Source organism: Poromitra crassiceps, assembly GCF_964638095.1.
Source record: "Poromitra crassiceps genome assembly, chromosome: 4".
Classification (NCBI taxonomy): domain Eukaryota; kingdom Metazoa; phylum Chordata; class Actinopteri; order Beryciformes; family Melamphaidae; genus Poromitra; species Poromitra crassiceps.
In genome coordinates, this window is record NC_139626.1 from 38,743,487 (window position 1) to 38,767,310 (window position 23,824).

At 48.5% G+C, this 23,824-nt stretch overlaps 1 protein-coding gene across 3 annotated transcripts in view; it reads left to right on the forward strand.

Annotated features, from left to right (window-relative positions):
* Nucleotides 1-151: 151 nt before the first annotated feature.
* rbfox2 (RNA binding fox-1 homolog 2) overlaps nucleotides 152-23,824 on the forward strand; it is a 44,908-nt gene continuing 21,235 nt past the window's right edge. For 2 of the 3 annotated variants that reach the window (XM_083635289.1, XM_083635290.1), the window contains exons 1-2: nucleotides 152-1,263; nucleotides 16,243-16,293. In XM_083635289.1, the coding sequence (XP_083491415.1) occupies nucleotides 1,015-1,263; nucleotides 16,243-16,293 (300 nt within the window). In that variant the 5' untranslated portion in view covers nucleotides 152-1,014. Of the gene's footprint in view, nucleotides 1,264-16,242; nucleotides 16,294-18,339; nucleotides 18,494-23,824 lie in introns of those variants that run through there. The other variant, XM_083635291.1, reaches the window with a different exon arrangement.

The window sequence follows — 23,824 nt, forward strand, 5'->3', positions numbered from 1 at the left end:
GGCTGCCTGGCTCAATGTTCAAAGGGAGAGCGGAAGATAGGAGGAGGGGAATGACTACACCAAGAGAGGGGGAGGAGGGAGGGAGGACAGTTTCCTTTCTGTAGCACACACGCCACAAGAACACACCGGGAAAGCGGATAGGGAAAAAAAATAATAGAGGGAGAAGCGAGGAAACACCGCAGCCCCCCGTTCTTGTTTTTGGGGGAAATCGTGTTTTTTTCTCTCTCTCTCTCCTGCCTTCCTTCTCTGGACTAACATGGGGGGAAGCGAGCGCTCCTGACGAGGATTGACTTTGAGTAACCCTCTGCTCTGTGCGTGGTGAAAGTCTGCTGGCTAATAGACACACGGGGAGGAAAGAAGGCGACAGCCAGGGAAGACATGTTTAGGGCTTTTTCGTCTTGAGGTGCTTCGTGTTGCGGTAGGCTCTTGATGTTATGCTCTTCAAGCAGCTAGTGCGTGTACAGAACAGCGTTTGTAATCATTGGGCCGTATGTTCGCCAGCCATTGTTTTTGAATAGCGTTAATTAATTGGGTTTGTTGTGATCTGAAATAGCGTTAGGCCTTTGGACAGCCTGCAGCACATACACGGTCAGGAAACATAGGGGCTGTTGTAACATAGCTGGGCATTAAAGTGGCCAGCCTGTTTTTTTTAGGGACATTTGAACCGCTGCATTTTGCAGTAGGGGAAGCAGTGTTGATTAGCTACTTTTTTTTTAATCAAGCGCGGTGCTTGGATTAAATAGCTTGATCAGAGAGTCAAAACATTTCTAGATACATAAACTCTTAGTGGGGGTCATACAAAGGCCCAGTGGAAAACACCGTGTATGAACTATTAGACATTGTATGCAGTAGAGCGAAGCTTTTCCCACCTCATACATACATAACATTCAATTGCAATTTGCAGTTTTTTGTAACTGGCTTTAGCACAGAGGTGGCCAAGAATAGGTGGCTGCCCTTTTTTTAAATAGAAAATCCCAATTTAGATCGAGGCAGGGGACACCAGGAGATTTTTAAATGTTAATGTCGACCGACGTTGCATCCATCATGCTGCCTGTGTCCCGGGGTCTGTTGGACCGGGACAGAGAGATGGACCCCATGGTCGGAGTGCACCCGGGCCCCGGTGCTCCTGCAGTCGTGCGGGGCATGAAGCGCGGAGACCCGGAGCCCGACGCCCAGACGCCGGCTGCTCTGCTGGAGGCGGCCGGGGCGGAGTGCAAGCGGCCCCGGATCGACGGCTCAGGAGTGATCGCCGAGGTTGGCCAGGTGAGAGGAGACTCCTTTTGTCCATAATGGCTTCATATGCTTGCTAGCACGACTTTCTACCAAAACACATGTTTACACGAAGGAATCAGCAGTGATAATGAAACCATGCCCCAATTAGCCTATCACGTTTGCGTTTTGTAGGCTACTGTTCACTGGTCTAACTAATTAGCCCGATGGGTGGACTGCTAGGGCCGATAATGCGATTTGACCGTGATAACAGCAATATGAGTGAGGCCACAACTGGCCCAAAATGTATTCTGCTCCATGCCCAGTCCGTTCCCAACACCGCAGGCCCAACCCACGGCATTTTAAAGCTAAAAACCAGTGTACATGCTTTTAATTCTGTGCCCACATTCAAAGTGTGACAATGAGCCATGGGCCATAGGTAGTATCCAAGCAACAATGTATCAAATGTTACACATTAAAGGTCCTTACACATCGCTCCCGATGTGTAAGGACCTTAAGTAGCAACAATGTAACATTGCAGGACACGCTTCCGTTAAATGTTATGTAACATTAAATGTTACATTGTTGCTTAGCACTATTATGTTGTTTCGGAACTCTCCAGAGGGCCTGTTCTGATTTCTGATTAGCGGTAAGCCCAGACGGAGTCCCCAGCAGAGCATAGGGGGATGTAAACAAACTTGACCTTTTATTATGCTAAATAAAGAAAGAAAGCCCTCTCCGCCATGTGGCATAATTGTGCGAGTAACATTTGTCTTAGAATGGAAATGGATGCCAGTGTTTGCTTGTGTGATCTTTGAGGGGGTTGGTGGGAGAGGAGGGGGGGGGGGGGGGGGGGGGCTGGAGGTAAACAAAGACCTCCAGTTTTATGAGGGGCAATCACCCCAAACCTAATCATTCTAAGTCATTTGATTCCCAACCCCTTGATTTTACTAACCTTATTGCTACAGTGTACAGTTTCTAGCACAACCTCGCATTCCACTTGGACTGGTGAATTTGACTTTTTCACTCCATGTCAACAAAATAAAGGTGCCCCTCCCCCCTACCCCAGTGATCCAAAAAAAAAATCCAAACATGTCTAGATAGAGCAGGGCATGGAGGCAGGAGAATGCTCTACTAGACATCATTATGTTATATTACGCAGGGTTAAGAGGTCCATTGGAAGAGAGAAAGCTATTTCTCCGCCATTGAAAGCAGCGGTAATGGAGGTGAAGTGGCCTGGTTGCTGCTGTTCGCTATTGGAAAACTTAATGGTCGGCTTTACATCGCAGCTGTCCTGCAGGAGTGCTGAAAGACAGGCTTAGGAGCAACGCAATGCACTTAAAAACAGACGAGTGGAAGTGTGTGTTGTGTGTCAGTGAGAGACACAGATCAATAGCTTCAGCCCCTAAATGTATTGAACGTCAGCTGGCTGGACAGTCCGGAAATGAGAAAGAGCCCACCCCCCCCACCCTCCCTCTCAGTAGGAACAGATTTGCCCTATCACTGGCACTAAAGAGGCTTTGTTTCGGGCTAACAGGATCACCTCCCGTACTGGAGGGGGCATTATAACCAAACTGATCCCTCAGATCCTTATCTAAGAGAGAGGATTAATGCGACGCGCACGTACACGTACACACACATACACACACATACATGCACCCCGCAGCATAATTCAGCACTTGTGTTCTGACGCTTTCTGGAGGCCGTATTGGGTGTCCATTTGTAAACAAAGGCTTGAGATTGAGCTTTTTAAAGGATTGCTCAGTCGCCAGGATAAAAACGTTGACATTTTATGTTTCTGCAAACCACGGACAGTAGAGTCTCTATGTCAATTCGAAACAAAACGGCAGTTCATTTGAAAACCTCGCCGCCTTTCCAACGTTAAACGCAAATAAAACAACTTTTCTTATTTTTAGGCAAGTAAAACAACTTTGTTAAGGTTAGGATTTGGGTTAGGGTTAAAGATGAGCAGAACCCAACGGAACCCAAGTAGCGTGAGGTCAGAGACGTTTCAGAGTCTGAAAACAAATCTTGTCTGAGATGACAGGGTTGAGAGGCGGGCCATAATAGCGTGTCGATGATTTGATTTGACAATTCTGGGGGCTGGATTTGACGTTGGCCAATCCTGGCATGTTCCGCCCCCAAATCGAGTGGTATTCAGCGTGTTGTGGCGCTACGCGAGTGACAGCCCGCCGGCAGCCAGCTGCTTTAAGCTTCTGGCATACTCTTTGCGCCCAGCCAAGCGCATAGGGCGCGCGGCGATTATGACGTAATTGCACGGGGCGTGTCGGGGGGCGAGGCCTGAGCGCAGCGCGGCGCGTCCATGGAGATTTTTCTATCAGCGCGTCGGGTTTTGCTGCCTGTGCCTGTGAGATCTCCGTGGTAGGCTATCAGCGGATATCTGCTGTGATTGAGTCCTCACCGTCGTAAAGTCGCCTTCAAAGCATGATGTTCGATTATAACGAACTAGTTGTGTGGCTTAGCCTTCCCAAATGTTGAGGGTCGTTTTTTAGAATTTAATACATAGAATTGGGAACGTTACATTCAATTTCATTCAGACTGCCTGGAGGAGCGAGCTGAGCACTGAGTATGTTCTGTTTTGGCCTGCGCAGAGTGCGTGCGCCCTCCTCGGAGCCCCGCCTCCAGCGCGTGCGCGAAGAGTATGCCAGAAGCTTTAGTGTGGAGCGGAGAATCCGAGGAATGAGTGCCGCGGGGCGGGGAGTCCCGCGTACGTTGACGTTATCCTGGAATGCGATTTTAACGAGGCAGTTACATGTCTTTGCATTCTTAGGGACACTTTACACAAGGACGGTTTCCTATGGTGACGGGGAATTATTTTATCGTTAGTGCCTCCCTTTTAGACGGCGACGGCGAATTTGGGCTTAGGAAACGACACATTTTGAAACCACCATCCAGAGTGAAATTCTTGGTGATGCTCCATGTAATCGCTTGAGACGGCTCATTTCAGGAACTCTGACGTGCCTGCACACGCGATTATGCCATAGCCGTGCGCGAGTTGGCAACCATTTTCAAAATAAAACGTCACTATGAATGAAGTTTGGCAACATTCAGAATTAAGCTACACTGCGGCCAACTTCAGTTACATGTTCATAGCGTTACTGCTGCGAGGAGCCGATGGCTGTACCCGGTCGGCATTTAACGTTAGTTACAAAAGCACGTCGACAGTGTTTTCTCACTGCCAGTAGCCTACAGTGGGGTTTGACAGATAGCTAGTCCGACCGGTGTCAGCACAGTCAGCGCTGCCGGTCCTCGCTGCTCGTTAAAGATTTCCAATACGCGTTATTCTGATAAACTGGTCACATATATGTTACGTTCTCACCCGACAAGTATTAAAACTTTAAAACAGTTTTTTTTTGCTTGAAAACAGCTTTTTGGCAAGTCTAAATGACTGCGGTAGGCGTACTCTACTTCCGTGTTTAAAATTACGATTACGATTACGAAATGACGTCATGCAGAAGCGTCCTTGTATGGGCAAAGAATAAGGTGATCACACAGCCACCTGGCATGTACATTACGGCGTTTTAAAAATTCAACAGCGCTCATGTAAACAGGGAGAAGGTGTGAAGGAAACGCTATTGTGTCGTTTCTTCCAGAAACTGTCCTCGTGTAAAGGGCCCCTTAGACATTATTTTGTATTTTGTATGTTACATACAATTGGCAAAGTTATTAGTTAGTTTAGGGGCTAGAAATTCTGCCAAGTTACAGGCACTAGGCGGCCATTTTCTCCTTCATTTCGAGGAGAAAATTCTCCTCGAAAATGAAGATTGATTGACAGCTGCCATGTCGTGATATGATTGGTTGAAATGGGGTAGACATTTGATAGTGCAATGTGATGTCAGCAAACTGTAGATTACTGTTATGAATGAAATCTTGAAAAATTAACTTTTGATGAGAAAAAGTGTGAAAAACAAAATAAATTTGATTTTGGGGGATTTTTTTGCATACATTATTAAATAGGTGCACTGAAGTGAAAACCCAGGTATTTGAACAAAAAAATCTTTTTTGGGTTCAGCTCATCTTTAAATAACAAAAAAGGTAAATGTGACAGTTGAACATGTACAGTTGAAATGTAGACTTTGAACAGGCTGGGACATGAACCCTGGTCTCTCATTAGCGCTGCCCTCCACTAAACATTTTCTTAGTCGACTAATTGTTAGTTCAAGCAATTAACTTGATTAGTTGATTAGTTGTTGCATGCCCTTGGTCCCCCAGAAATACACCCGTCAAGTGTGAAGATCGGACAAACGGTTCTCAAGATATGCTCGCACACACGAGGACAAGGACAGACACACATACATATTGCTTTGTAGTTGGATGGCATCAAAACATCTCACTCCAGCCAGGTACCCAAAGTTGGCAACCCTGAGTCGAATAACTTTTTAACGACAAGGCCCCGCCCGACTTTAGTTTGAGGCTTTTCTTTTCTTCCTGCGACTAACTGACTAATGAAACCGTGGTCAATTAAGACTCTTCTCATCGACTAACTGACCAATAGGGGGCAGCCCTAACACCCATCTGCTACCCTGGCCCCTACACCCTTACTTTCCACTGTGCTATTTATTTATTCATTTTTCTCCCATTTTCTCCCCAATTGTACTTGGCCATTTCCCCCTGCTGTCCCGGTAGTTGATCCACCCCCTCTGCTGAGCTGGGGAGAGTTGTAGACTAGCACGTGCTTCCTCCGTGCAGTTGCCAGCCGCTTCTTTTCACCTGACAGCGAGGAGTTTCACCAGCAGGACATAGCGCGTGGGAGGATCACGCTACCCTCCCACCCCCAGAGGAGGCACTAGTGCAGCGACCAGGACACATACCCCACTGGCTTCCCACCCGCAGACACGGCCAAATGTCTCACCAAGCCGGAAGTAGGGCTGGGCGATAAATCAATAGTAATATATATCGGTGATAGACAATTCATCAATACTATAAGAAAATAGTTAAATATACATCGATATGTCCCTTGATAAGGGAGTGTGCTACGAGTGACACTCAAACAGCCAATCAAACCGTGGACCGTTAACCAACCAAGCATATTTATTACACAGCTACAACACTCAATTTATGTTTTTAATTGTTGTGTTAACATTAAAATGATAAAAAAATGCAGAAAAAGAGTAGAGTCCGCACTCTGCTGAACAAGATGTCTCCCAGACGGATAGATTTATTTATTGACGTTTCGGTCTCACACGACCTTCTTCAGAACATTAAAATTATTGCCTGTGTGCCTTGATAAATAAGCTGGTTCAACATAAAGTGGTTAAATTGACCCTTTTTTCTCATGGTCTTTATTAAAAATAGGTCATTAAAAATGATCAATAATTATCGATATTGACTGATTATATCTGATATATATATTTGATATTGATATATTTTTTGGCTATTTCGCCCAGCCCCAGCCGGAAGTACCGCTGCCGGGATTTGAACCCGGGTCTCCGCGGTGGTAGGGGATAGGGATGGGCGCGAGACGCGAGTACTCGGGTACTCGAGCACTCGTTCATAACGTCAGTACTCGAGTAACGTTTCTGCTGTTCGGGTACTCGCCCCACTCCCCACCCCTTTAAAAATGGTCTAGAAGATCTACGCACGCATCGTCATGTGGATCTGGCAGCATGAACTGCATGGGCGTCAAGTCAGCCAGAATGTACAAGTACGTCATCCGCTTTGTTGCTTTCAAAATAAAACGCTTATTGTAACGTAAACTTATTTATTTTGAGTAATGCGTTACAGCCACAGTTTCACGCCATATAACATCACGAGTATTTTGATACAAGGTTTGCTGCTTCATTTGTTGAAATACCTTTTCTCCTCCAACGTGCATCAATCAAAGCTATTTACTTTTGTTTAAGTAACATTATTTTGAAAGTTTTAACCAGAGGTTTTCCAGCTCATCCCGAAAATGGTGGCTGGAGATATTCTCCCGAATGAGACGCACGCTTCTTCATAGCGCACTAATTCTAATTCAAAACTAATTCAAAACTTTGCACTAGTTTACTGACTCCAGAGGTGGGCAATTATTTTTCATGGGGGCCACATGAGAAACCCAGATTGTTGCCAGGGGCCGAACAAATATTGTCATGCCGTAACCCATGGATGGGCAACTTTGATGATGGAGTGGGCCACAAAAAATGTCCTCGCTACCAGGTTTTGCTGAGGGCCGAACGGCGCCAGCGCGAAAAATTTGGGCCATTTGAAGGCAGGTTTAGAGGAATAACTAATTTTAAATTAACAGTTGTGATGTCATTATTCAGTCTTAACCACCAATATTTGATCCTTTTGTCACTCACTCTCACTCACTGACCACCTGCCAATATGGCTGCTAGATTTTAAAGTTACCAGCCAATTAGAATTTCCACTAGCCGAAATGTTTTTCTTGAAATAAACCAGAATATGAGTGGGTTCATTTAAGCATAAGTATCAGTAAGTGGCCCGGGATGATCAAAGCCTGTGTTGAGGGTCACACAAACAAAAATGCACTCTTGAAGCTAAATGAATCCAAAACCAATGAGTTAATTATTTAAATTTCTACTTCAATGTAGCCTTTTAGTCATAAAGATTATTGAAAGATATTCCATATTCCAGACTGAAATGCAATAACAGAGTATTGGCCAGAATGACATGAACATTTGGACACTTATTCAGTGGGTATCTTGAATGTTGCGTTCAGGTGCACTGTAAAAAAATAAATAATAATATATATATATATATTTTTTTGCAATTCCATCGCGGGACAGACAGGTGGCGCCCGAGGGCCGTATTTTGCCCATGTGTGGACTACACTGTCATTTCCCATAACGTTAGTCACAAGAAATGTGGAGATATAATCACTTTTTGGGAGACAATCGCTTCATGGTGATCACTATTCAGTTGCAGCTGTAACGTTAATAATCACACTGGTCAGTTTTCACTTTTTGGCAGAACACCGGACCTTGTAATCCGTGGATTTACGTTAGTGTAACAGTGATCATAAAGTAAAATGGATGATACTGGACAATAACCTGACATTGCTGGACAATGGACATTTATTGGAAATGCCTTCGCTTGTTTCACAACTTGTCTGCCCCAAAGCGCTAATGCCATCCATCCAACCATCGGAGATACTGTCTGAGGTAGGCTTTAGATGTTAGCTTAGCTTAGCGTCACCTAATATCACAGTCAGTCCCTCTCCTGACAAAAAATGCTCCAGGTAGCGCTTTTCCATGCAAAAATGCAAACGTTATGTGTGAACAGCCCCATACACAGCAGATTACCCCTGCTCAGTCATTACCATCACACAGACCCCCCCGCGCGTGAGTACTCGAGCACTCGTTCATGATAGGAGAGTACTCGAGTATTTAAATTGCTTAAAATGCCCATCCCTAGTAGGGGAGTGCTTTTACGTCTACACTACCCAGAACCCCCTTCCCCCCCCATGCTATTTCAATTGCAGACTGTTGGTATTTACATGACCACTAGAGGTCGCCTGCGTTGATAAACACATATCTAGAAATGTTGATATGCTACGTATTTTCAGTTCAGAAATGTTGACATCCGTGGATTGCAGAGAAACGTAACATGCCAACGTTTTAGTGTGGCGACCAGGCTGCATAGCTGCCATACAGGCTGCCCTGCCCAGCAGCAAACACACGCCATGATGATGAGCCCCCTGTCCTGCACACACACCATGATGAGCCCCCTGCCCTGCACACACACCATAATGAGCCCCCTGCCCTGTACACACACCATGATGAGCCCCCTGCCCTGCACACATGCTGAGCCCCCTGTCCTGCACACACACCATGATGAGCCCCCTGCCCTGCACACATGCTGAGCCCCCTGTCCTGCACACACACCATGATGAGCCCCCTGCCCTGCACACATGCTGAGCCCCCTGTCCTGCACACACACCATGATGAGCCCCCTGCCCTGCACACATGCTGAGCCCCCTGCCCTGTACACATGCTGAGCCCCCTGCCCTGCACACACACCATGATGAGCCCCCTGCCCTGTACACATGATGAGCCCCCTGCCCTGCACACACACCATGATGAGCCCCCTGCCCTGTACACATGCTGAGCCCCCTGTCCTGCACACACACCATGATGAGCCCCCTGCCCTGCACACACACCATGATGAGCCCCCTGCCCTGCACACACACCATGATGAGCCCCCTGCCCTGTACACACACCATGATGAGGATGAGCCCACTGCCCTGCACACACACCATGATGAGCCCCCTGCCCTGCACACACACGCCATGATGAGCCCCCTGCCCTGTACACACACCATGATGAGCCCCCTGCCCTGCACACACACCATGATGAGCCCCCTGCCCTGTACACACACCATGATGAGCCCCCTGCCCTGTACACACACCATGATGAGCCCCCTGCCCTGTACACACACCATGATGAGCCCCCTGCCCTGTACACACACCATGATGAGGATGAGCCCACTGCCCTGCACACACACGCCATGATGAGCCCCCTGCCCTGCACACACACGCCATGATGAGCCCCCTGCCCTGCACACACACACCATGATGAGCCCCCTGCCCTGTCCCGGTGTGTGTATAAAACACGGTGACATATTTTTATTCCCCTGACCTGGTGACACCATTAATATTCTAGAAGCAAATTAGCTTGAGTGACGGTTGAGTTCAACTTTCCTACTTTAAAAAATGAGAGCACCCCGGCTTTCCAAGAAAGGGCCGTAAAAAGCGCACACTAGCACTTCTGTAAAACTGAACATCGAATGGAAAATTTGACAGGAAATGCTATCCTGGCCCTCGTGAAGCACTTCTGACTCTCTTCCTCCCTCCCCCCCTCTCCCGACCAATCCATCTTTTTCTTTTTCTTTGACCATTTCCTTTATTGCGGACACACGGCACAGCGGTGACCTCTGACCTGTGACTAAAGGCCAGCACAATGGGGTGTGGTTGTAGTAATGGCCAATCCATTTGTACCACCGCAGCCCAATAATGGGATCTTCCCCAAATGGCCGTCGACGCTGCTGCTTTTCTCATTAGTCGGTATGGGTATGATCTCATCGCATAGCGGGGGCGGAAAGCACTCTCGTCAAGTCAGAGGCTCCGAGTTTTAGTGGAGCGCATAAATACATCTACGCAGCATGCCGTAGGTCAGTGCCGTTCTCACAGTGGGGTCCGGGGACCTCCGGGGGGTCCCCAGCAAAAAAGGGGGGTCATTTATTTTCACTATAATTCCATCTATAATAAGCAACACAATGACAGAATGTATGCCTGTTTATTTTTTTAGTCATGGGTTTCATTCATACACTTTCTGTAATAAAACATCTAAAAGCAAAAATCATATCCGATGGGCGACCCTGGGACAAAATATTATCAAATGGGGGGGGTGTCTAATTTGTGTCAGTTTAGGGGTCCTTGATGCGAAAAGGTTTGAGAGCCACACTGCCGTACGCGGCGGGCGAATGAAAACTAGCCGAGCGGTTTCAGCGGCACGAGTTGAAACGTTCACCGCTGCTCCTAGGAATGAGCCGTCACGCGCAGCACGCTGAACTGCCCTCTGGCGCCGACACCCGTGCTCAAGTAGTGTATGGATTTCCAACGAGTTTGACCTTTCACTCTCCTGAAGAGAGGCCACCGACTGGTGCTCTCTTTGAACGAGGAGAACAACACATCATCTTATCTACTTTACATTCCCGTGCTGCATTCATAACAACACGGCCTGAGTGAGATTTTGGGAGATGTTGTTGGGAGGAGGAGGAGGAGGAGGAGGTTGTCGGCTTGGATCTCCGTCCTGCCCCGTGTGTTGTTGTCACTCTGCGTAGGAACCGGGGGCCCTCTCTCTAACCTAATAAGGTCTTAGCCCCGGGGTGACGGCGGCGAGGACGAATGACTTGACTAGGACATTAATGTAGGTGGATCACCCCTCTGTACTTTTCATCTCAGCCCCTGCACTGAAATAGAATGAAAACGTCAGCAAGAAAAATGTACTCCTGCTGCGAGTTGAGAATATTTATTTAGTTTTTTTTTGGTGTGGTGGTGGATGGGGGGGGGGGGGGGGGGGGGGGTTGTTGATGGATCGCCAGCAGTATGCTGTTGACTGAATTATGGGAGAGAGAGAGAGAGAGAGAGAGAGAGAGAGAGAGAGAGAGAGAGAGAGAGAGAGAGAGAGAGAGAGAGAGAGAGAGAGAGAGAGAGAGAGAGAGAGAGAGAGAGAGAGAGAGAGAGAGAGAGAGAGAGAGAGAGAGAGAGAGAGAGAGGCTTGTTTTGGGGGGGGGGGGTGCTCTAGAGGAGGAATAGGATTGTGTGCTATAAGTGCTGTTTGCCTCACCCTAATAAACTGCTGCAGTTATGATGTGGTTTGTTAGCCTGGCTTCTGGTTTGGACGAGAGCTAAGTAGAGCCTAGTTCAAGCTTCTTTTTTTTATTAGTGCCTAGTATTAGGGCGGGTCAAGAATTCAATATGATCGTTTATTATTGATCTTTTAGTAGAATCGTATTGTGATGAAACGGTAATATCGGTATAGGGATTTACAATTCTTTTTTTCTTCTGAATTGATCATAACATTTTGAACTAAAATCTCGCATAAAATCTGATTTTAAACAAATTCAGGGATGCAAACTAGTCACCTTTAGGTGACCGTCACCTTTTTGATCCAAAATAGGGCACTTAATTGAATGATTTTGAGTGGTTTTGTGTCTGCCTTGGTATCTGTCACCTTTTTCACTCTGGTGAGTTTGCATCCCTGCAAATTAACGAATATTATTTCTAGGGCTGTCAGCGTTAACGCGTTAATCGCGCGTTAACGCGCGCCGATCATAACGCGCGCCGATCATAACGCGTTATTTTTTTTAATCGCATGCTGCTATTTTGTCCCTTCGTCGCACCGTACTTGTAGTCAAGCCGTTCGGTTTCCTGTCTCCTGCTTGTGCAGGCAGGCATGGAAGAGAACGACAGCAATACGCTTTTAAATTAATTAAAATATCACCGCAGTACATCGAGTTTGAGGCGAGCGATCACCTAAAAGTAGCTAGCAGCCAGCTAGCAGCCAGCTAGCTAGCGCGAGACTCCTCACTCATTCTTCCTTCAGAGTTTCGGATGCGCGGGTCCTCTAACCACTGGGAGGTCGGCTCCAATGGCTTCACGCGATATACACGTTACGTTATCAATACACAGTTTCCAATACCAAGCCATTATTCACATGGAAGTGCCAATGTTTTTAGCTCAGATACAGCCTTCTTCGGCTGTGTCATTTTGGGTTTCGACTGCTCCACAGCGCCGCCGCCGGAAGTATCGGTTCTGGAGCGTTCTGGAGTGTTTACAATTATTGTGCATTTATTTTCTATTCAAGATACATTTTGTAGACATTTTGTGACCTCCTGTCTACATTGCACTTCTATTGAATTGAAAATAAATCTAAAATTCAAGATCACAAAGTACATTTATTTGCATTCATTTGATTCCCAATCATGACACACTGGTAATAATTATTAATATCTACTTAAAAATGCTTTGCAATGAATAGCATTTTAAACATGCGATACAAAGATGCGATTAATCGCGATTAATTATAGTTAATCGCACGATTAATCGCGATTTAAGAAAATTAATCGTTTGACAGCCCTAATTATTTCACAATTACAGTTTTTTACTTTAATAGGACCAGGCATACATTTGACCATTTAACACGGAATTTCACACATTCGCTGATATTGATATAATTCTGATGATCATGACATATTCATTTTGCCCACATCGCGCCCAGCCCTACTTGGACTGCAGTTATTATGTCATTGCGGTCGGCTATGGAGTGTGCCCCTTACAGCCAGGCGAAGAAGAGTTAAAAGTTATCTTTAGAGCCGTCTAGCCAAGCTTCCAACCAAACACACTTTCTGTCCAGACAGGAGGCCCTTGGAAGAAGCACGTGTAGCTTTACTGTGGACAGGCAGACGGATGTGAAGTGTATTGAGAGAAAATAAACTTCAGCTCCTCCGGCTGGCTTAGCACATACGTGCTCAGTGGATGAAGTGGATTCACACATCCTCTTGAGTGTATGATCAGCCCCGCTTTGCACTTAGCTAGGATGACTTTCATAACCATGAAAATGTGCCTTTCTTCTTGTCCACCCCTCAGCAGACAGGGGGCGTGTGGTGAAATTGGCTCAAGAATTAGAGGGAAATGTGGGAAGAGTACACACACGCACGCACACACACGCACACACACACGCGCACACACACACACACCCACACCCGGCACCACCTGTAGTTTTTGGAAGGTGCTGGCAGGGTTCATGTACACAACGGATTACTGCAGTCCTGTGGATTGATGGTGTGTGCGAAGGAGAAACTTGGAGCGTTTTAGGTAACTGAGCTTCCACTCTACTTGACACGCACACACACACACACACACACACACACACACACACACACACTGCACTTCTCATCCCATGCTTCTCTTCGGGAAGCTTTCTATTCCGCCTCCATCAAACCCTATCCTGTTCCCTGTAACCCCCCCCCCCCCCCCTCTCTCTCCGAGCACCCCTCCCCCCCCTTCGCCATCTGTTGACTTCAAGTCATTTTGTTACTTTCTCCTGATCGCTCACCCCGTCTTCCCCTGCAGTTTGTTCTCTCCTGTTAGCCCCCCTTCCCCCACCCTTCCCCCCTCCAGCACCACCAGACGGAAATCGGCTGTTGGGCGATTCGTCACCGTCAGAAAAAGGGGCCGGACCTCGGCCTAAAAATGTGCTGATGGGAGTGTAGAGGGCTTTACTGGCCCCTCCCCCTCCCCCCAGCTCCTTAAGGAAATGAAGCGCATGACTCTGCTCTCTCTCTGCTCATGTATGAGTCATTGTCTTTGCTCCCTCATCCCACAACCCTGTCCATTTCCTCCTCTTATATTTGTGTGGCCCCGCCCCCTTGGTCTCTTGCTCATATTTATTCCAGATGTCTGTGTGTGCGTTTGTTTTGGTATCTCCTCCCCCACATCGTTATGACGCGCCATTTATTTTGTTTTTCTCCATTGGAAGTCTTCGTCGAGAGACGGGCTGCGTACCTCCCCGAAGCGTCCGAGCAGTTCAGAGTTTGGCCCGGCTGTAAAACACGGTTTATACTTTATTCATGTTATTCAAGCCTCTAAAAGGTGATTCATTATTTAGAGCTTCTACCTCCCAAAGCCGGTGCACTAAGTACATTTTTGGCTTTCGGATAAGACTCGGAGCCATATGCAAACTGCGTTTTTCAATCACGAAGACGCTCCTCCCTCCCTCCACTCCCCCCCCCCCCGCCTCCCCCCGACCGAGCCTCTCGCATTTGGAAACGTCGCCGCGCTTAGTTTTATCGAAATAATGGCCCCGTGGGGGTGCGGAGGTAGATGGCTACAGTATTAATCACGAGAACTCAAGCTGCGATGCGCGTGGAGCAAAGTGTCCCCCCTGGGGACAGAGCCGACCAGGGACATTGGTTCCAGATGAAAGGGAGATAAGGGGGGAGGGACACAGAGGGAGGGGGGGGGGGGTGTGGGGGAGGAGAAGATGAGTTGTTTTCTAATCTGGCGATATGAAGCCAGAGACAGACGAATATACCGTCGGTGTTCCCTCCTCAAAGCGCGTCAGTAATTGCCGTGAAAAGCTCACTTTTTTAAATGGAATACATTAGCTTAAACGCCGGAACACAGTTAGTAATATGAGAGGGAATAACTGGTGCGAGTTTTTTTTTCTTCTTCTTCTTATCTGGTTTTTACTGCGAGCGCTCGACCAACATGTTTGATCTGAGTGTTGCAACCCCGGGTTAGTGGTGCACAGCCAGAACATTGGGAGGAATGTGTTGGAGATTGCATCAGAGCTCATGATGCCATATCAACCCAATGCTCACTGACACACTCCTGACCTATTTATCATTTAAGAGCCATTACGCCACTCGCTCTCTCTCTCTCTCTCTCTCTCTCCGTCTCTGTCTCTCGCCCCCGTTATCACGTCTCTGAGAGCGGACAATGGATCCGCCGGGGTGAAAAGTGAGCGTGCAGATAGAGGAGTGTGTCGGCGGCAGAATTAATTTGATTAGGCGCCATTAATGCTGCCAGCACAGTTAACTGGAACATCAAATATAGAGACGCCATGATGGAGAGCACGGCCGACGGCTCGGAAAGAATCGCGCCGGATAGAATGAATGACGGGAGCGAGAGAGATGGAGTGTGTGTGTGTGTGTGTGTGTGTGCGCGCGTGTGTGCGTGTGAGATACAGTTTGTAGGAAGCGTTGGACTTGCTGTGAGGGCAGGCGTGTTAGGCCAACTGTGTTGTTGTTGCCTGACCAAATTGAGATTGTTGTCTCATAGGGCTGTGGCGATTCACTTATCTCCCGATTCGATACTATCACGATTCTTGGGTGCCGATTCGATTTATATTGCGATTCTTAAGTATTGCGATTCTACGATTATTGCGATTCGATATTACGATTTATTGCGATTTTTGTTTCTTTTTTTCTTTTCTTTTTTCACTTTGTTTGCTTTTTTACACTAGATTAGAACATGGGAAAAGTTGAATCATACACTAGACAGAGACTGTATATTATATCATGAGTAGGGCTGGGCGATATAGTTAAAAACAGGGGCGGACTGGGATCATAATTCAGGCCGGGCATTAGATACCAAGCAGGCCAGGCCGAGATGGGCCGACGCGCGTGAAATTTGGGCCATTTGAAGCCCAATTTGGGCCGTTTGAAGCCAGATTTGGCCCGTTTGAAGTCCAATTTTACAATGAGATGCACCCACTTTAACCCTGAAGTGTAATTATTACTTCAGACTAACTAATAAAGTAATAAAACCACTAGTAAACCAGTAGGCGGCGCCTGGCCTGCTGTTCAGTGAGTGGAGTGGCCTGACTGCAAGCACCCAATTATTATTATTATTATTATTATTATTTTTTTGCGATTATCGATTCTGGAATAATAGATCGATTCAAAAAATCGTGACATTAAAAATCGCGATACTTAGGTGAATCGATTTTTCCCCCCCACCCCTATTGTCTCATGTATCCTAACATCTGCTCTCCTCTCTTTCAGAACAATGACCCCCTGACCCTCGGTTACCATGGCTACCCGTCTCACAGTCAGGTAAGACTCACACACACGTGCAAAAAATATCTCCTGAAAATATGATCCGGTGAATATTCCTGCTGGTTAATTAGTTCTGGTCTAATGATGTGTGTAACAGTGTAACAGGCAGACTTAAAAAGTGTCTCTCAGTGGAGCTCTCTAAACCACAAGGTGGGGGTGTGCCATAGATGATCACTGCTCCGCTGTGTAGGAGGAGACATGCCTCCACACACACACTCCCTCTCACTCTTCCTGCTTTACACTCCGCCTACTTTTCTTTCTATTCTCTCTATCAACACAATATTGCCGATCCTCTTGGAAATGTAAATCTGATTGTAACTTTTCAGCACAAGTGTCTCTTCTTGGCACGTTTGTGCTAGATGTTCAAAGAGCAGACACACACACACAACACACACACAACACACACACACACACACACACACACACACACACACACACACTAGCCCATAGAAAATGAAAATACACTGCCTACTGTACTACTGTGTGTGTGTGTGTGTGTGTGTGTGTGTGTGTGTGTGTGTGTGTGTGTGGGCACACAATTTGAGTACTTGAGTTTGTATTAGCCTGCTGATGGTGTTATTTGACTGTTCAGTTTATGGGCCTAATCCTTTAGATCTTCGGCCATTCATCCTCTCATCCTCTCATGCTCTGGCCATAATCCCCTCATCCCTCGCCTTCCACGGGCGCCCATTGACCCCTCATTCAACAGCCGTCTTCTCCACGCTGTGGCACTTTATCTGCCATGTTGTATCTTTCATCTCCAGCCTGAACGTGTGCGTTCTTCTCATGCGCTCCAGCGTGTCACGCTGATCCTAGCTGCTCTTCTGCTCTTCAGTGAATGATCCATTACATAAGCCTGGAAGCCAATTAGGCTAAGATCACTTCATTGTCGGCTCCTAAGATCGCCGCTTCTGAAGCGCCGCATCTCTAATGGCAGCGTTCACAAAAGAATCACAAAGGCGAATGCGCCGCCGTTTAAAAAAAAATCTATTACTTCTGTCTGAAGATAAGTCAGTCGGGCCATTTTTTTTAAATGGCAAACCGGCCAGTGGGAAGAACCACGGAGAGCGAGAGCACAATGGCCGACAGGCATTCCCACAACAGCCAGGTGCTAAACTGTGGAGCAGCCGCGTGAGAAGGATGTGATCAAAGAGCTCCTGAAGGCAAGTGCCTGGAGAGCAGCAGAAGCCCAAGTGTGAGCAGACCGACGAGAGAGAGAGAGAGCGAGCGAATAGGAAGATCTCCACTGTCTATCCCAGTGGTGCCAGCAGCCCCAGTTAACTCACCTACATGGAGAAAGAGAACAGAAGAGCAGCGAGGGCGAGAGGGAGAGAGACACGGTGTGTGTGTGTGTGTGTGTGTGTGAGAGAGAGAGAGAGAGAGAGAGAGAGACGAGGGAGGGACTGCGACACGAGAGGGAGGCAGGGAAGGGGAAAGTTTGCAGGTGTGACAGAGGCAGAGAGAGAGAGAGAGAGAGAGAGAAGTGGGAGGCGGGGGGACGCGTCAGCCAGCCAGCCAGGCTATCTGGGTGAGAGAGGAGTGGTGAGAGAGAGAGAGAGGAGGAGAGAGAGCGAGAGGAGAGAGAGAGAGAGAGAGAGAGAGAGAGAGATGCAGGAGGAGGAGACTGGAGAAGAGACACGAGCAGAGAGAGAGAGAGGTGGTTGTGGTGTAGAAGAAGACTGGAGAAGAGACGAGTAGAGAGAGAGAGAGGTGGTGGAGGAGGAGGAGGAGAAGACTGGATAAGAGACACGAGCAGAGAGAGAGAGAGAGAGAGAGAGATGAGCAGGCAAGGGCACAGCAGCAAAACAGAAGGCTGGGGGTAGAGGAAAAGAAAGGAGCAAGCGAGAGAGAGAGAGAGGGAGAGGGAGGGGGGCGTGCGAGGGAGAGTGACAGGGACAGAGGCCAGCGGAGGAGGAGGAGGAGGAGGAGGAGGAGGGGGGGGGGGGGCATTGGCAGGGCAGACAGAGTGAGCGGGGGAAGAGAGAGGGAGATTTTGAATCTGGGAGACAGACACAGACAGGAGCGAGCGAGCGAGCTGGAGAGGTGACACGGGCTCGCAGAGAGAGAGAGCGAGCGAGCGAGCGAGCCTGACAAGAGGAGAGGAGAGAGAGAGAGAGAGCGAAAGAGGAGAGAGACGACCATTGGAGTTGTTGCACAGAATACGATGATGGGACTGTACTATCCTTCCGTGTTGTCGGTGAGTGTTGATCTCTTGCTATCCTTTCCTCCGTGTGTGTGCGCGTGTGTGTGTGTGTGTGTGTGTGCGAGCGCGTGTGTGTATCTGTGCGAGCGCGTGCGTGCGCTCGTGTCGTATGCGTCCGCCGAGGCTCGCGCGTCACCGTACGTTAATAAGCGGCGTCGGAGCGGACGGGACCGTCATCGAGCATGAAATGTTAATTAAGCACAGGACAGATGAGGTTCTCTGCTCGCCTGCGACCCCCGTTACGAGACCGGTCCATTCAGGGACGGGACGTCAACACGGAAGCGTGGCGTGTGTGGGGGCCGTGGGGTTTTTGACGCGTCGGTCGCAGGCTGGAGAGATCAGCGTTCGTCGGGACCCCCGCAGATCGTGATCCGCCCGCCGTACCCCGAACGCACCAAAAGCCGTGCTGTTTTTCTACGCCATTGTCATGGCATCTGTTCCCCTGCCCGGGGCTAGGAGCGCACGCAATGTGAACGTTACTGCTGCACGCTGCCAAGCAAGCCTACTCTGCCAATGTATTATGTATGCTGTGTTGAGTCGGTACACTGACTGTACGTGTGCTGATGACCAAGTATGGCCCGTCCACACACTCTGCTGCGTGTCTGTGTCCAGAAGATCTGCTCAACTCTTTAGACGTGTCCGGGTGAGAGAGAGAGAGAGAGAGAGAGAGACTAGTGAAGGGAGAGAGGGGGGGAGGAGAGGTAAGTTAAAAAAAAAATCTGTCTTTCTTGATTGCCCCTGCAGCTGTCTCTGTACATCCCTCAAGGCTGTGAGCGAAGGGGACAGGTGTCCACAGAACAGTTGTCTCCCTCCCTCCCTCCCTCCCTCCCTCCTCCCTCTTTCTTTCTTTGTCTCTTTCTGTCTCTCTCTCTCTCTCTCTCCCTTCCTCCCGTTTTTCGATCTCTTCCGTTCGGCTAACACCTCCTCGCTGCCGCTTCGGCGTGTCACACGCGGGAGAAGCCGGAGCGGCAAAGTTGGGAGCGCGAAGTCTGCCGTTCATAATCATTCCATTTGACCGGGTGGTGTGTGAGTGAGACTCTCGTCTTCCTGTGCGTGTCTACTTCTCTTTCAGCTGTACCTTGGATTCTTTCCTTTACTGTTTGACCTCTTTTCTCCCTCCTCCCTCTCTTTCTCCCTGGGGCCCTGGCAGCTGTTATCTCCATGTTTTCCTTTAAGAGCCACTGGAAGAGGGGGATGGGTTAGAGGGAGGGAGAGAGAGGGAGGGAGGGAGAGAGAATGGGAGCAGGAGAATGGAAATGGATTTGAAAGGTGACGGGCCACCCTCGTTTAGCAGGAAAGCTCCACAGATGTAGTGAGGAGGCCAGATTAGGCTGAGATGGACGGACAGCTGGAGAGATATAGGACTTGATGGGAGATGGATAGCTCCACTGTGATGAGGAGATATTGTAGGTCAACCTGAGAGAGCTAGTTTGCCCAGTGACGCAATTTCAGACTGTAGAGCTGACTTTGCAGTTGTGTGTGTGTGTGTGTGTGTGACTGTGTGTGTGTGTGTGTGTGTGTACGTGTGTGTGTGTGTACGTGTTGAAAGTTGCTTTATGACTAGAATAGGGGAGTGCTCGGGGGTTCTTTCAGGCAAGTGCAGCACTGAGTAAATTATGGCCTGCGATTTATGTGCGCTTTTATAGTGTACTTCATGCTAATACCTTTTGGCTTGTGCCGGGCGAGAGAGAGAGAGAGAGAGAGAGAAAGGGAGAAAGGGAGTTGGAGAAGGAGAGACGGAGCATATTTTCTTCAGCCCCACCTAAGCGTATGCCCCGGGGCGAGGGAGAGACGCCTTACCTGGTGTGTGTGTGTGTGTGTGTGCGCACACACACACACACACACACACACACACATACACACACACACACACACACACAGAGTCATACACACACACACACTGTCACACACACACACACACACTGTCACACACACACACACACTCTGCCGCGCTTGCATAAAGTGTAAAAAGGGGGGGGTTGCGAGGATGTTGAGCTTATCAGACTGGGCCTTGATTTATTCTCTTCTTTCACCCTGGTTATTGATCTGTGCAGGATTGACAATCAGGCCTGCTGAATGAGCCCAATGAGCCTGGTTGCCGTGGCGACGCGCATGACTCATTCATTGATAAAGGTTGTCGGGGGGGAGGGAGGGGGGTGGTTGGGGGGTTTCGTCGAGGGGAGAGCCGCAAGAGAGAGAGACACCTTTTGCGCCGCGGCCGCGCGTCTAAAAATAACGCGACGAACGCCGCCGCAAAATTGCCTAAATTCGCTGACTCTCCAGCAGCCATATTTGCATCCATAATGGCTCTAAAAGCATTTCATGTGCTGCTGCTGCAGCTGCTGCTGCTGCTGCGCGGCCTTCGGGAGAGGAGAGCCCGTGTGCTGGGGAAATGGATAGGGCTCGTCCCTCGTCGTCTCTTTGGACGGAGCCGTTGACAATGTCAACACTGTCATCTGGGTGGCTTGTGTGTGTACACTCCTAAACCACATGGGACATCGGCCACCCGAGTGTCATGTTGTCACAGAAGCCCGAAACCAGACCGACCCGTTTCATGGTCATACTCCCCAATGTACAGGATGTCTGTCTGGCCGTCTTGTGTGTGTTCACCTGCACACGCGTTTGTCCTTTTAATGAGAAATGTATGAGGGCAAATATAGTCTTTTTGTTTGGCGTGTTTACCTTTCATAAAACGAACCATTGATACCGCTCGTGGGGAGATGACAGAGACCGATCGTTGGTTGAGGGGGTTGTATGTGTTTGTGTGTCTGCGCATGTGTGTGTGTGTGTGTGTGTGTGTGTGTGTGTGTGTGTGTGTGTGGAAGGGGAGTCGCCTGGTGTGTGTGTGTGTGTGTGTGTGTGTGTGTGTGTGTGTGATGGGTATGAGAAATCATACGCGAGACCCTACAAGGAAAAAAGGATGGGGTGTACACACTGTAGTGGGAGGGGTTTGTTGACAAGCAGACAGATTACCCTATAAGGAGATGGAAGCAAGAGTCAGGGGGAGGAGCTTAGGCACAATATACTGATATACTGTTGCTGTGAGGCAGTGGGCTTGATTGACATGCGCGGGGGCGGGACGGATGCAAGGGTCCCGTCTGGATTTTATGAAGCGTAAAGAAGCAAAGCGCAGCGCAGAGAGAGTGGGAGGAAAGGGAGAACGGCAGCAAGCAGAGAGGGGGAGGAGGGGGAGGAGGAGGAGGAGGAGGAGTGATGGAGGAGAGGGAGGGGGGAGGGGTTGACTCGGGGTGGAATAATGTAACGAGAGGGGGTCTCCTGGCTCATCGGTATGCCACAGACACATCGTAAACGCTTCTCCAGCTGTTTGCAGCTCGGGTAACAAACCGGTGACAACGCGGCGTGGCAAGACGCCCGGCGCCGCAGTCAGTCGAACGCAACTCGGGCCGGTTAGTGTTAGTGCGATGATGGAGCCAGAATATGAGCGAACCGCCGTGAATCACATTTTCCCTAGTCAAGTCTGTTGAATTAGGGCTATAGAGAGTATAGACTAATGGCTGCAGGCCCGGGGAAGGAAGATGCTGAAATGTCATTATTCATGTGAAATGACCCAGTGCTGCCCTAGTTAGCGCTCTTAGCCATGTTTCCTCTCCTCCTTTCCTTTCCTCTCCTTCCCTCCTCTCCTCTCCTCTCCTCTCTCCTCTCTGCTCTGTAGCGTAGTGACACTGCTGTAGACGAGAGCATTTTATAACATGCCTCCTCAGACACACTTGCTGCTGCTAACTGACCCGAAAGTAAGCCAGCTACAGCTACCGCTCTGAGTCACTGGCTCTGCCTGGCCAATGCACACACACACACACACACACACACACACTTACACAACCCTTAACGCTCGCACATGGGCGTGTACGCACAAACACACACACACACACACACATGCACATGCACATGCACATGACGGACACGTACGCTTTCACAAACAAGCCGTATGCAAACAGGAGCGCTGACACTGAAATGCACAGCGTACAGTTTTTCCTGTCTACGGTGCAATATTTCCTCTTCAAACTGACCAATCGCTTTTATCCTGCTATCTAAATGTATTTATTCACTAGATGATTTTCATCCTGCGCGAATCGCACAGGTCAGTCACAGTCATCAGAAAGTGCATCGCTTGACGGTTTGAGTGAAGTGAAGGGGGGGGGGGGGGGGGGTCAAACCTAACGGCACGCAGACGCACACTATTTCTGTAGATAGCGCGCTGTTGACACCATATCAGGCAGCGAGAGAGAGGGCTGTTTGGTGAGGTGAGGCCAAAGTGGATCTATTCTGAAAAGCAGTTTGAACAGAAATATGTCTGCTTTTGGCTTGTTTTCCTCCGTTTCCTATTTGGGTCTGACAGAAGGAAGAGCCGAGGGTCGTCCGTTCTCCTGCTAGGTCCACGTCTGTTTACGGAGCAGCAGCCGTCGTGAGGCCAGCGTTCATTTGACTCAGGACCTTTTGACTTGACTGATGGAGATGTGGAGCGCACTGCTTCCATCTGCACAGTCGTATATATACCAGAGAAGTGATCCGTACTACGGGACTGATCCGGTCCACGTTTGGCCTCTGTGAGGCCGTTTACACCTAGTGCTAACATGCGTTTTCTGTGATCAGATTGCAATCAGATTGTGTTTTATCACTTGAAATGCCAGGTGTAAACACCCCCAAAACGCATTGAAGAAGGATTGCAAACTGATCTGCAAAAACCACCTCCGGAGGTGGTCAGGGATGCATTGTGTGTACACATTGAACACAAGTGTAAATGCAATGTGTCCTCTCAATCTGGATACAGCAACTTTATGCGGATTGAGAGGACAACCATTTCTGCCATCAGATTGCAATCTGATGGCAGAAAACGCATGTTAACGCCAGGTGTAAATGGAATTTGTGTTAGAGCTGTGATCGTCACACTCCTATGTATCGATCGATATCGTATTGTATCGATGCAAAGTGAAAACATCGATACATGTCATCATCTTTAAAGGGGTAGGCCACCATTTTCAGAGTTTAGGCCATTTGTCATATTAAAACTAGACTGTACATGGCTTTATTTTTTGCCCTACAAACCGCGGTACAGCCCCCACTTAGCTTAGCGCTACAATGGTAGTGAACGGTACAGCTGCCTACTCCCCGTTCAGTCGCCCAAAATGCACATTCCAACAGCGCCAGAGACACTCACATGTACATGTGACTCGTGTACTCGCCACGCGATGAAATAATAAACGTGAAACGGTCATTTTCGTAGTAAATGCACACACCGAAAGCTAACAAAGAGTAACCAAAGTAACAAGAGTATAACCGAAGTTACTTCCTCGTTTGCCATGAGCT